Source organism: Phocoena sinus, chromosome 1 (genome assembly GCF_008692025.1).
Source record: "Phocoena sinus isolate mPhoSin1 chromosome 1, mPhoSin1.pri, whole genome shotgun sequence".
In the NCBI taxonomy this organism is placed as follows: Eukaryota; Metazoa; Chordata; class Mammalia; order Artiodactyla; family Phocoenidae; genus Phocoena; species Phocoena sinus.
The window spans coordinates 118370799-118382587 of NC_045763.1; the positions used below are offsets into that span (position 1 = coordinate 118370799).

An 11789-nucleotide genomic window follows, 5' to 3' on the forward strand; every position below is an offset into this window, starting at 1 on the left:
GACAAGTACTTTGGAGGAGTCCAGTGGGGCAGGAGCTATACTGGAGTAAACAAGTTAGAGAAATGGGGGCAGGAGAGGACAGCACATAGGGGACTCATGGTGATGGGGTAGGAGGCAGGGGGTGCAGGCCTTAATGGATGCCAAAGGGGTATACTTTAGGCTTATTCAAGATCCATTCCTTTGGGGCCTGGGCCCAGTAGTCCTTGGATTTGAATGCTTCAGGAAGCAGGATTCCTAGGTTTTTTTTCCTCTGGAAAGCTCTGACATATCAAGCCCTCAGCCCTTGGTATCTTTGTCCCATTATGGGTATATTTCATCTCCCAACCCTATCCCCCATCACTGCAACTTGGCAGAGAGGTATTGGGGAACAGAAGAAAGGACATAAAATCAGAGACGGGGTGAGGGGAATGCAGGTTAGGACAATAAAGGTTAGGGCCAGAGGCCAGGTGTGATTGACTCTGTACCTTTTTGAGTTAATGTGTAATGAATGAGATGGGAGAGAAAACACTAGAGCCGATCAGTGAGCACAGCCCACCCCCAATAAAACAAATTCAGAAAGCAGCCGCTGCCCTCCCCCCGAATTGGAGTGCTCTGGCAGGAAAAGAGGTGAATGAGAGGCTTCTACCAAGGATAAAGGTTGAAGGTCTCTGGGCATTTGATCACCTTACCGGTTCTAGGCAGTGGTCAGCCAATATGTGTCAGCAGGAGCCATAGCATCCCTCTGACCAAGGCCCTGACCCTTGTCCCAGCCCTGACTGTGCGGGAAGGCAGAGGCGCATTCCCCAGATCCAAGGTATTTGGGTGAAACCAGCTAAATAGATATCAGAAGTATTTGTATCTTTCATCCTTTTGCCCTCAAAGTATACGTAGAGCATTCCTGGGAGATGGGAGTGGTGATGTGAGAGCTAGTGGGGAGGCGACCAGAGCCTAAGAAATCTTATTCTATCTTCAACCATTCCCTTGTGGAGCACTTAGTTCTTGAAGGGCACTCCATTGACTTGTCTGTAGCTTTGGAGTGGAGCGCATTGAGGGCAGGAGTCCATATTCCTCGATTTTATTTGCCAACTCTGCCTAAGGAACCAGGGAAGGAAGGATTAACTTCAGGGGTCAATTGTTTCAGGGAATAGTTCTGCTAGAATTAAGGCTGCAGCCCCTGCTCCTCTACCCCAAATTCTCACACCCATTCCCATTCTACCAAGACGACAAGAGCGCCAACTTTGAGAGGTGCAGACCTCCAGGAGGGAAGCGTAGGTCCATTTGCCTACGGAGAGCTGTACCTGTGCGTCGAACTCATTTGGAGGTGTACTGTGTACTGTTCAGGACTGTGAGGGGGAGTCCCCAGGGCCTGGGAGGGTGGGGGCCGCCTAGGGGTGTTCCGAAGCAGTGTTCGAAAGAAGTTTTCACAGTCATTCCCTCCGCCACCCTTCACAAAACGCGTCTCCAGGCTATATGGTGGAGAGAACTTCAGTGGCTCAAGCTCCAAGATGCTCCCTCTAGTGTCTTGCACGCTCAAAGGTTTTTCCCGACCTTGGAAAGGCAGGGCGATCTAAGGCCATCTACCTGAGTAAGTCTAAGCAGCTACCAACAAGTCCCGTCTGTCTCTGCAGTGCCAGATTGGAGCTCTCATGATGAGAGGTCTGCCACTCCTTTGCGTCCTCCTCTCCCACTGGCCCATGCTCAGCAGCCAAGCAGCCTTTTTTTTTTTTTTTTTTTTTTTTTATCGATTGGGCGGAGCCCAATCAGGGGAAGGTTGGGTCTCTGAAACCTTTTTTTTTCGCCCGGTTCCAAGATGGTGTTCATGACTACGCTGGGAATGCAACGTGAAGCCGCAGTTCTGCCATCATTCAAGATGGCTGCCCCCATCAAGATGACCGGGGTGTGCCTGGGGGAAAGGGGCAGCATGATGGAATGAGACGGTAAGGGTTACTGCTCCATTGCAAGCCTCACCTTGAGGCATAGGAATGAAGAGCAGAAAGGCTAGGAAGCTGGGTGAGGTCTGTAGTGGAGGCTAGGATTAGAGAGTGGGGGAGGGTACAGGGGTGACAGGTGGGGGTGAGGGATTAAAGATGGGATGGGAGTGTGCCTGGGGTTCAAGCTCCCCACCGGTGCCCTCTCCCCCCACTTTTCCTGTTCCAGGTCTAGCGTCGGACCATGTGGAAGTTTCTGGGACTGGGGAGCCGGATAATGGGGGGTGGGACCCGTGCGGGGTAGAGGGAGCAATAGCGTCCTTTCCCAGGCGAACCCCGGCCCCTCCCCTGACCTCTGGACTGAAATGGGGAACACATTGGGCCTGGCACCGATGGGGGCTTTGCCCCGCCGGAGCCCCCGTCGAGAGGAACCTCTCCCCAGCCCTGGGAGCTTCGATGAGCTGCACCGGCTATGCAAAGGTGAGAACTTGGCATCTAGGTGTCTCAAGTTGAAGGGGCAGAGAAGGGGAGGGTCTTGAATGGTGGGTGTCCAGTGATGGGAGCAGAAAAGGGGAGATCACAGCTGGGGCGGGCAGCCTCAGGGAGGATCAGGTGCTCAGTGCAGCGGAGCACTTCCTGTTACAGGACTTGAAAGGAGGTCAATTCCTCCAAAGCAGTTTCTATGGGATTGAAAGGGGAGACTACTTCATGGGGTAGGGGTTCCTTGCCTGTGCTTATTCCTTCCCTTCCCCTCTCCTCCACCCACTTCAGATGTATTCCCAGCACAGATGGAGGGAGTGAAGCTCGTTGTCAACAAGGTTCTGAGCAGCCATTTCCAGGTGCTCCCACTTTTCTGGCCCCTCCTTTCAATTCCTCCCTGCCTGTCTCTGGATCCTCTTCTCCTTTCCTTTGTGCTCCAGCCTTAGCCAGGCTATATGGGACAAAAGAGAGAGAATATGGGGGCTCTCTTTACTTCCTTTCCCTGTGGGACTCGTTGCTTTTAATCTGGTGACCCGCTGTATATGTTGTAATGTTTGGGTTTCTTAAAAGACCTGCTGGATGGGGACAAGATGAAGGGTGGGGTGGGGGATTGAAATAGAGCAGAGATGCTCTCTCCTCCATTAACTTCTCTTTCCTTAGGTGGCTCACACTGTACACATGAGTGCTCTGGGCTTGCCGGGCTATCACCTCCATGCGGCCTATGCAGGGGACTGGCAACTTAGCCCAACTGAGGTGAGGGCTCCGCACACCTGGGTTATCTCCCTAAAAGCCCAGCTAGGACCCAGGTGTAGAGGAGGAGGAAATGTGTGTGTTATGAGGAAGAATGGGCAGGGCACCTCCTCTGTGTTTCTTGGGAGAGGGTGGGGAAACATTTGTGATGAGCTGGGAGTTTGTCTTTGTGGCTCCACTAGGGGGCGCCGGGTACCGTTAAAGAAATCCTACATTTGGATTTAGACTGAGTGGTGCCACCCAGCTCAGTCTTACTCTGGACACTCTTCAACAGGTGTTCCCCACTGTGGTCGGGGACATGGACAGCAGTGGCAGCCTCAACGCCCAGGTCCTGCTCCTCTTGGCAGAGCGGCTCCGAGCCAAGGCTGTCTTCCAGGTGACCCATGGTTCCTGCCTTCATCTACTGAAGCATTTCCTCTTTCTGCCCTATGAGTGTCCTGCTCTGGGGGCTCAGGGAGAGGAACAGAGGCAACAGTGATCATAAAGAGGGAGGGAGATTTTACTTCTCCCTCTCCCTACCCAGACGCAGCAGGCCAAGTTCCTGACGTGGCAGTTTGATGGCGAGTATCGGGGAGATGACTACACAGCCACTCTGACCCTAGGAAATCCTGACCTGATTGGGGAATCGGGTGAGGAATTGGTACAGGGTTCTTTTTGTCTTGGCTGCCCACTTGCTAATGCTGGGTATGCCTCTTCATGGTCTGTACGGTTCAGGGATTAGAAAAGAAACTTTCTGGGGCAGGCTGGGGTGGGGGGCTGCTGGGGGTGAGGTAGAGGGCCTGTCTCTGTGAGTGACTCCATGTCTCCCCACCCCACAGTGATCATGGTTGCTCACTTCCTGCAGAGCCTCACTCATCGGCTGGTGTTGGGAGGAGAGCTAGTTTATCACCGGCGGCCAGGCGAAGAGGGGGCCATTTTGACACTGGCTGGGAAGTACTCGGGTATGGGGTGAGGAGGAATAGTGACAGGGAGGGAAATTCTGGACTTGGCTGGGGTCCTGGCCTGTGTTCTATTACAGTAATGCTCCTTTTCACTTGTGCTTTGTTTTTTTTGTGTGTGTGTGTGTGTGTGTGTGTGTGTTTTTGTTGTACTTTGGTTTTGACAGCTGTACACTGGGTAGCTACCTTGAATGTGGGATCAGGTGGGGCCCATGCAAGTTATTACCACAAGGCAAATGAACAGGTGAGTCTACTGATCCCATCCCCTGCTGCAACGAGTCCCTCCCAACCTCCACAGGCCCTGCTGACCCACTATTCTTCCTACCCTCGCTACATATACGTTTCATGCGCATCTCCATTCTGCTGATCCCCTGTCAGGACTCCTCTAGTCTTCACTGAGACAGATCCCTCTCCCATCCTTGCCCATGGTTCTCAGGTTCAGGTTGGAGTGGAGTTTGAGGCAAATACGAGGCTACAAGACACAACTTTCTCTTTTGGTTACCACCTGACTCTGCCCCAGGCCAACATGGTATTTAGAGGTGAGGGTTATTCAGATGACATTCGGAGGTGCTGAGGGATTGGGGTGGGGGACAGTGGGAGGGAAGCTCCGCCTTCCTCTGCTGGCCCCCTTCTCCGAGCCCTGTTAGATAACCTAGTGTATATTCTCTTCCCCAACAGGCTTGGTGGATAGTAACTGGTGTGTGGGTGCTGTGCTGGAGAAGAAGATGCCCCCCCTGCCCGTCACCCTCGCCCTTGGAGCCTTCCTTAATCACTGGCGCAACAGATTCCACTGTGGCTTCAGCATCACTGTGGGCTGAGGTTGTCCCAGAGCCAGCCCCCATAACAGCTGGAACCTCTGAGTCAGGTGCCCTGGGGCCAGGAACTAGGCCCCTCTCAAGAGCCCACCTTGCTGGGTGACCTCTAGGTCCCAGGAGCAGAGTGGGCACAATACATGCCCTCCTCAGAACTGGAGCTGCCACAGAGGCAGCTGCTGAGGCAGTGGTTTGAGGCTCCCACCTCTGCCATCAGCCCCAGTTTCATCTTCCCATACTCTTATGGCTCTGGACTAAGGGAGAAGAATTAAGGGGTCTGTCTGGCTGCATTTTCTCCCCGCACTCCCACCTCCTTCATTTCCTTATGGATTAAAGCTCCTAGCCTCTTCCTCTTCAGAGCAGAAAAATCTGCATGGCATTAGCTCCCATCCTGTTTTCCATCCCAGAGTTTCCCAAGGCTGGGAAAGAAGGGCTGAAGGGCTAAATCTTTGACCCCAGAAAGTGGGGCCCACCTATTCCCAGACGGAGCTTCTTTACCTCTTAGCCCTGAGGCTTCCTCCTTCCCCATCATCTGTGCTTCCAGAGAACAACTTTGTCCCCATGGCCACCCCTCATTCTCCCCATTACCGCATGAAGAGGCAGACGTTGCTTTGATCATTCACTGCAACCAGTGGGCTCCCTGTTTACTGGCTCCAGCCTCTGGTCCGAGCATTTTCCCCTTTCCAGTCCAGCATGTCCAGGTGGTCTGGGGAAGGAGGCGAACTGGGCCTCAGCTGCAGGTCTCCTGGAGCAGTGGCACCATGGTGGACAGTCCCCTGGATGTTCTCGATTTGGTACCAACATGCATTGTTAATGCTTCGGAGATCAGCCAACCGGCCCCCAGCAGCTTCGCATATAGAAACCTTTGGGGTCACCAGGGAAGGAGAAGAGAGATAGGCAGCTGAGAGTCTTGTCCTGAGGCCCTGACCCCCTAAACTGCCTCTCTGTGAAGCTAGGTCTGAACATGAGGGAAAATATGCTCTGATGTGACAAATGTATCAAAAACTCCAAAGGTCCCCAGTGGGGCCTCTATCTGACACTGACTTCTCTCACCATGACGTTTTTCTTGAACCCAGAGCTCAGAGGGCCAAGTGTGAAGAAAGCCCCAGACTTTGCCAGATATTCAGCTGTGTGGAATCCGAGGATCTGGCCTTCTAGAGCAGGTTCTAGAAGGTGGGTGTGTTCTATGGTATAAAGCAACCCTCTTCTGGCCAAACTGGCACATTGAGGAATAAGCAAAACAGAAGTGGAGTGTACTTCAGAGCCTGGTTAGATCATGGACTGTTGAACCAAGGGCTGGCGTCGGCCATGAAACTGAATGACCATAACTTCAAGGGGAATGAAAAATTAAAGGAATTGGACCAATGGAGAAGGAGGGGAAGGGCCAAGGAAAGAGAGTGAACAAGATTCTTGAAAGTCTGTTTTAGTCTGGAGGAGTTGGATTGGTGAGGTGATGGATGTCATCAATCTCAGGAATGCTATTATACCGAGCCTGTGAGCTACTACTTTGCATCTCTCCTGAATAAAAAAAAATCTGGGAAAAGTGAGATGAAACAGCAGTAGGAGCAATTTGAATGCCGGAACTCTATGAGATGGGAGGGAAGGACTAGACCCCCAGGGGCCCTGGTTTCCCAAAGGAAAGGACAGTAAAAGCACTCATCCTGAGTTCAGTGTCTCCCTAACTCCTTTCCACCCTGGCGCAGCCTCCACGTGTCCAGTCCCACTGTACCGGTCCCGGGGATTTTGCTGCTGGCCTTTGATATAGCTCTGCAGAGTCAGCGCTATCTCCTCTTGCAACTGATCAGTCCCCGCTCTCTGGGTTATCCCAGGCCGGTCTCTAAGATAGGGAGTGGGGAAGGACAAGGTGGGAGGTTGCGGGTGGCCTGCATGGTGCCCTGGGGAGCCAAGACTGGGATAGACCCGTTCCACAGGTTTGAAGACTAAAAGGCCTGGATGGATGGATTCAGGGAGCTGGGAGTTTGGGCAGAGGTGGTGGAACAAAAGCTTCTGGGCTTTGAGGGATGCTTCCCAGGAGAGAAGAGGGCCGTGGCAGCCATGAACACATACTCCAGGCTCCTGGAGCTGCAGTTGGCGCAGTGTCCTATGGAAGCCGAAGAGAACTCCAAAAACTCTTCCTGGAGCCCCACTGTGGGTTCCAGGCACACGGGCTTCAGTAGTTGTGTCACACGGGCTTCGTAGTTGTGGCTCTCGGGCTCTAGAGCACAGGCTCAGTAGTTGTGGCGCACGGGCTGAGTTGCTCCGCGGCATGTGGGACCTTCCCCGGACCAGGGCTCGAACCCGTGTCCCCTGCATTGGCAGGCGGATTCCTAACCACTGCACCACCAGGCTTAGGAGCCTTCAGGTCACCTCGCCACATACCATACAGAAGGGATGCATGTCCTCTACTGTTCTAGCACCATCTCACCATGCACTCCATCTTCTGTGTAGGGAAGAAGCCCGCAGAGGAAGTTTTGTGTTTGGAGACAGAAAGTGGCATTGAGTGCAATGTGACATTTCTACAGCTGCTTCCTTGAGAAGGGAGATCTGGTCCTCCATGGGCCAGAGCAGGAAACCTGCTCTTTAGACTCTAGCCTGAACTTCAGAGAGGGAGAGGAACTCCCAGTTCTGATTGAGACACTTAAAAAAGCTGGGAATTCAAGACCTGCTACTTGAAAAGGCTGAGGGATGGGTTAGTTTGGTTAGTGACCTTTTTTTGGGGCGGGGGTGGTGGTGAGGGTGGGATTATAATTTACTGGAGTGTTTTCTTCCCGAAAGGTAAGGGGAGGTCACATACCGAAAGGGGCAGGTCCTTGGTGAGCCTGATGATTTGCTGTACCATGAAAGTGTTGATGTCTGCGAAATGTGTGAGCAGAGGCAGTACAGGGAACTGGGTGGACAGCGCTGGTGATGGATGAACAGATGAGCGGGAGGCTGCAGAGATCAGAGCCTGGGTGAGAGGCCCCGGTCCTAGGGATCTCTTTTAGGCCTCTCCAGCTTTATCTTGGAAGGGTTCCGGGCTAAGGAGTCTGCCTCGGCTGGGGTTCTGGAGAAGTCCTGTCCTCTATTGGTGTGTGGCACACAGCCCCCTCCCTCAGGCCAGCCTCCTTGGGCACCCTTTTGGTAATGTTTCAGCTTGAATCCTGTAAATGCTCACCCTGAACTGCACAAACTGGTCAAACATGGTGCCCACGTGGCGAGTTTGGGCCCCCAGCAGTGTCTGGACTAGCTTTTTCTCCTCAGCTGCATCGATGCTCGCTGTGCCCGCCGCTGGGCCTGTCTTGCTTACCGCAACGCCCGGGCTTCTGCCGATGGGATCATTGTGCCCGGGGAAGGGATGTGACAAAACTATTGAGACTAGCAGAGAGCACCTTTCTCTGTCAGCCCCTGGTCTGGGGCCCTCAGACACTGCGTAATGAAGGACGCGGGGAGGGAGGAGAGTTCTTGAGGCCTCCTTGGGCTTGGCTGAAGTCACAGGGGCTCCAGGTGGTAGGGGATTCCTGTATACTTCCCCTGACCTGTGAGGCACTGCAGCAAAAAACAATGCACTGTGGGAAGGAAAAAAAATGATGGACAATAAAGTGGGAATAGTATAAGGAGATGTTTGACTTCTGGGGGAGCACTGAAGAGGGAGGGCTTGTGATACCAAAAACATCACCTTATGTTTGCATAGCTTTATAATTTCAAGGCTTCTGAGGTTAAGTCTCACTGAATGAAACAATCCTGTGGGTGGAGAGGGCAGGTGTTATTATCCATATTTTTCAGAAACAGACTGACATTCCAGTGACAGGTCCAAGGTCACAAAATACTTAACGTGATGTAGACTGAATTCAAGATTTTTTGACTTCTACAGTTTCCTTTCCACTGCTCCATATTGAAAAGCAGTGTGACGTCATGGAGAAAGCAAGGGTCTGGTGAATACTGACTCTACAACTTTTCAGCCGAGTGGACTTGGACAAGTTGATTTCTGTTACTTTAAGTTGGATATGAGTTACATTATCTTTTGGGGGCAGAGCCTTATTACCTGGCACAGAGAAAAAAACATTAAATAATTCAACAATTATCAAGTACCTACTAAGTGACAGGCACTATATTTGAGAGATGGAAGAGTAAAAGCAAGCCATATAAATATCTAGGGGAAGAGCATTCCAGGTAGAGGCAATGGCAAGTGCAAGTACAGGTTACAACCGTCTTGAGAAGAGTGTGCTTGGTATGTTTGAGAATGGCATTGACGTCAGTGTGGCTGGGATGGGTTGAGCAAGGGGAAGAGTCGGAAGTGAAATCTGAGAGGTGGTATGGAGGAGCTGGCCCATGAGATCATGGACCATAAGAGAGAGGAGGAGCCCTTGGAGGTTTTGAGCAGAATAGTGACATTGTCTGAGTTGTTTCACAAAGCTTACTCTGCCTGCCCTGTGGAGAATACGCTGTGGGAACAAGGGCAAAGCATAGTCAGTGGAGGAACATAGTGGATTCTCGGGATGGAAAGGGGCCAACTCACTGTCCTTCTTCATGCCAGCATCTAGGCACTTCTGCAACCTGCAGGCTGGGCCTTGTTGACCTTCCAGCTTCCAGCAAAGGGGCACGTGAGACCGGTGCTTTTGCTGACTGTTCGCCTGAGAGGACAGAGACATTGTGAGGGTTGGGGATGGCAGCGAGCAGGTAGGTATGTGAGGGGCTGAAATGAAATGGTCAAAAAGAAACTATGGGGCTTCCCTGGTGGCGCAGTGGTTGAGAGTCCGCCTGCCGATGCAGGGGACACGGGTTCGTGCCCCGGTCCTAGAAGATCCCACATGCCGCGGAGCGGCTGGGCCCGTGAGCCATGGCTGCTGAGCCTGCGCGTCCGGAGCCTGTGCTCCGCAACGGGAGAGGCCACAACAGTGAGAGGCCCACGTACCGCAAAAAAAAAAAAAAAAAAAAAAAAAAAAAAGAAACTATGGTGAGAATTCCAGTGGTTATGAAACAGGAGGGAAGGGGGCAGGGCACAACCTTTGAAAGAATGACATAGCCCAAGGACATGACATAAACTGATTAGAACCAAATGGGTCCAAGACAAGTCGAGTTCCACTAGACCTTGAGCCTCAGTATACGCTCACTGTAACACATCAGCAAGCTAAATGACACACCCATAGGCGCCATGACAGTTCCCAGGCCCACCTGGGATCAAAAAGTGGCGGTGGCTCAATTCCTGGAAATCCCCGCCCCTTCCCGAAATAGCTGGAATACTCCTCCCACTCATTAGCATATGCAAATACCCACCCCTATAAAAACTGACAACCCCAGACCCTGGTGCCTTTTCTCACCTTCTGAGGTGGCCCACACTCTCTCTAGGGAGTGCGTTTCTCTCTAAATAAATCCATTTCTTACCTATCGCTTTGTCTCTCACTGAATTCTTTCTGTGATGAGACATCAAGAACCTGAGCGTCATTAAGTCCTGAAACCAGGTATGTGATCTCAGTTGGAAGACCGTACGTTTTGGCCGGGTTCGAGTCCTGGCCGAGAGGGTTCAAGTCCCGATCTGGGTCTAGGCTGGGTTCGAGTCCCAATCTGAGGTGCACCGTTTCAGTTAGGACTATGCGCTTTCACCGCCGAGGGCCTGGGGTTCAATCCCTGGTTGGGGAACTAAGATCCCGCAAGGCAAGTGGCCAAAAAAAAAAAAAAAAAATCTGTGGTGACATGGGCTACTCTGAGCTGTGCCCAGAGGTCCCTAGGGGTAGAGAGGATACAACGCATCTCAAGCATTTCCAGTGGGGCACAGAATCAGTCAGGAGAGCCTAGTTGGTGCTGTACTAGTTTGGTGCTTTGCAGGTAGTGAGTACCCTTGACCAAGGGGTTGTGTCCATAGGACAAGCACTCAGCCTTCCCTCTGTTATTTTGCCTCATGTTTATACAAGTGTTGAGGTTGGCAGTTTGCAGCGTGCTAGCCACAGGGTAGTCAGGCTTCAAGATGCAGGAGTGATGTAACTGGACAAGCTTGGGCGTGTGCCAGGGCTTAAAGGCTGCCTGGCAGGCAGTTTGGGAGGGCGTTTCTGCTGGGGAGGAGGTTCTCACCTGAAGAAACCCTTGCAGTCCTCAGAAGTCAGGGCCTGGAAGGGATAGCCTGTGGCTCAGTTCCTGCACACACACAATTCCCCTGCTCGTCCTCCTCACGGGCCATGGCTTCAGGTGTTGCAGTGGCCGTCACAGGCCCCTGAGCGTCAGAGGGGTTATCAGTCAGCTCTGGACCACCCTTGACCTTCTTCCCCTTCTGCAGAGCCTCTTCCCAAACCTGCCCTCGGCCTGACCCCCTGCATTAGCTGCACTTAATTGCTTTTAGTCTCTGGACCCCGAAAGTTTTCCTACCTGCTTCTCTTCCCACTCTGACCCTGCTTTCCCCTTGAGCTCAAGAGCTGATAGTGTTTAGAGTTAGGGATTACGGCCCTCAGTATCTGGAAAACAAGGATAGAAACTGCTCCTTATCAGATCCACGTAGATTTTCCCTATTGCTGAGGAGAGAGGGAGAGAGCAAGCTTTTTCACATGACGTATGTCAACAGTAAAAGAATAGGCATGGGCTTCCCTGGTGGCGCAGTGGTTGAGAGTCCGCCTGCCGATGCAGGGGACACGGGTTTGTGCCCCGGTCCGGGAAGATCCCACATGCCGTGGAGTGGCTGGGCCCGTGAGCCATGGCCGGTAAGCCTGCGTGTCCGGAGCCTGTGCTCTGCAACGGGAGAGGCCACAACAGTGAGAGGCCCGCGTACTGCAAGAAAAGAGAAAAAAAAAAAAAAACAGAATAGGCATAACAATTGTACAAAGCGCCCAAAAGGAAAGTTCTTCAAAAGAGACTGGGGGCTAATTAAGGGCTTATGTAAAGAGCTAGAAGAGGTCCCACTTCCCAAGAAGGGAGGGCTGAGAATTAAATCAGAATAG

At 52.4% G+C, this 11789-nt stretch overlaps 2 protein-coding genes across 3 annotated transcripts; one reads left to right on the plus strand and one right to left on the minus strand.

Moving 5' to 3' along the window:
- Positions 1-1775: 1775 nt before the first annotated feature.
- TOMM40L (translocase of outer mitochondrial membrane 40 like) lies at positions 1776-6552 on the plus strand. Of its 2 annotated transcripts, XM_032607329.1 has the most exons (10): positions 1776-1916; positions 2137-2387; positions 2679-2746; positions 3048-3140; positions 3412-3513; positions 3661-3766; positions 3956-4078; positions 4243-4319; positions 4512-4614; positions 4754-6552. In XM_032607329.1, exons 2-10 carry the CDS (start codon positions 2273-2275, stop codon positions 4891-4893), a joined length of 927 nt encoding a protein of 308 aa, XP_032463220.1. In that variant the 5' UTR covers positions 1776-1916; positions 2137-2272; the 3' UTR covers positions 4894-6552. The 2 variants fall into 2 exon arrangements, with proteins under 2 accessions (XP_032463220.1, XP_032463230.1); XM_032607339.1 differs by lacking the exon at positions 3956-4078 and having other exon boundaries at positions 4754-6434.
- On the minus strand, positions 5618-11118 carry NR1I3 (nuclear receptor subfamily 1 group I member 3). Its single transcript, XM_032607353.1, is given in 17 exon segments — positions 5618-5662; positions 5664-5720; positions 5723-5750; positions 6617-6724; positions 6913-6956; positions 6958-7007; positions 7010-7055; positions 7320-7401; positions 7403-7460; positions 7678-7788; positions 7791-7818; positions 8042-8127; positions 8130-8205; positions 9384-9433; positions 9436-9497; positions 10933-11005; positions 11008-11118. Coding segments are annotated over 17 exon segments (1035 nt in total). The 5' UTR covers positions 11039-11118.
- Between the last annotated feature and the right edge of the window lie 671 nt (positions 11119-11789).

What these genes read in the sequence shown, in the direction of transcription:
- TOMM40L (XM_032607329.1), top strand. Translation starts at nt 2,273, where the DNA reads ATGGGGAACACATTGGGCCTGGCACCGATGGGGGCTTTGCCCCGCCGG. An exon ending in GCTGCACCGGCTATGCAAAG is followed by an intron (nt 2,388 to 2,678) that starts GTGAGAACTTGG and finishes CACCCACTTCAG; the next exon opens with ATGTATTCCCAGCACAGATG. An exon ending in ACTGGCTGGGAAGTACTCGG is followed by an intron (nt 4,079 to 4,242) that starts GTATGGGGTGAG and finishes TGGTTTTGACAG; the next exon opens with CTGTACACTGGGTAGCTACC.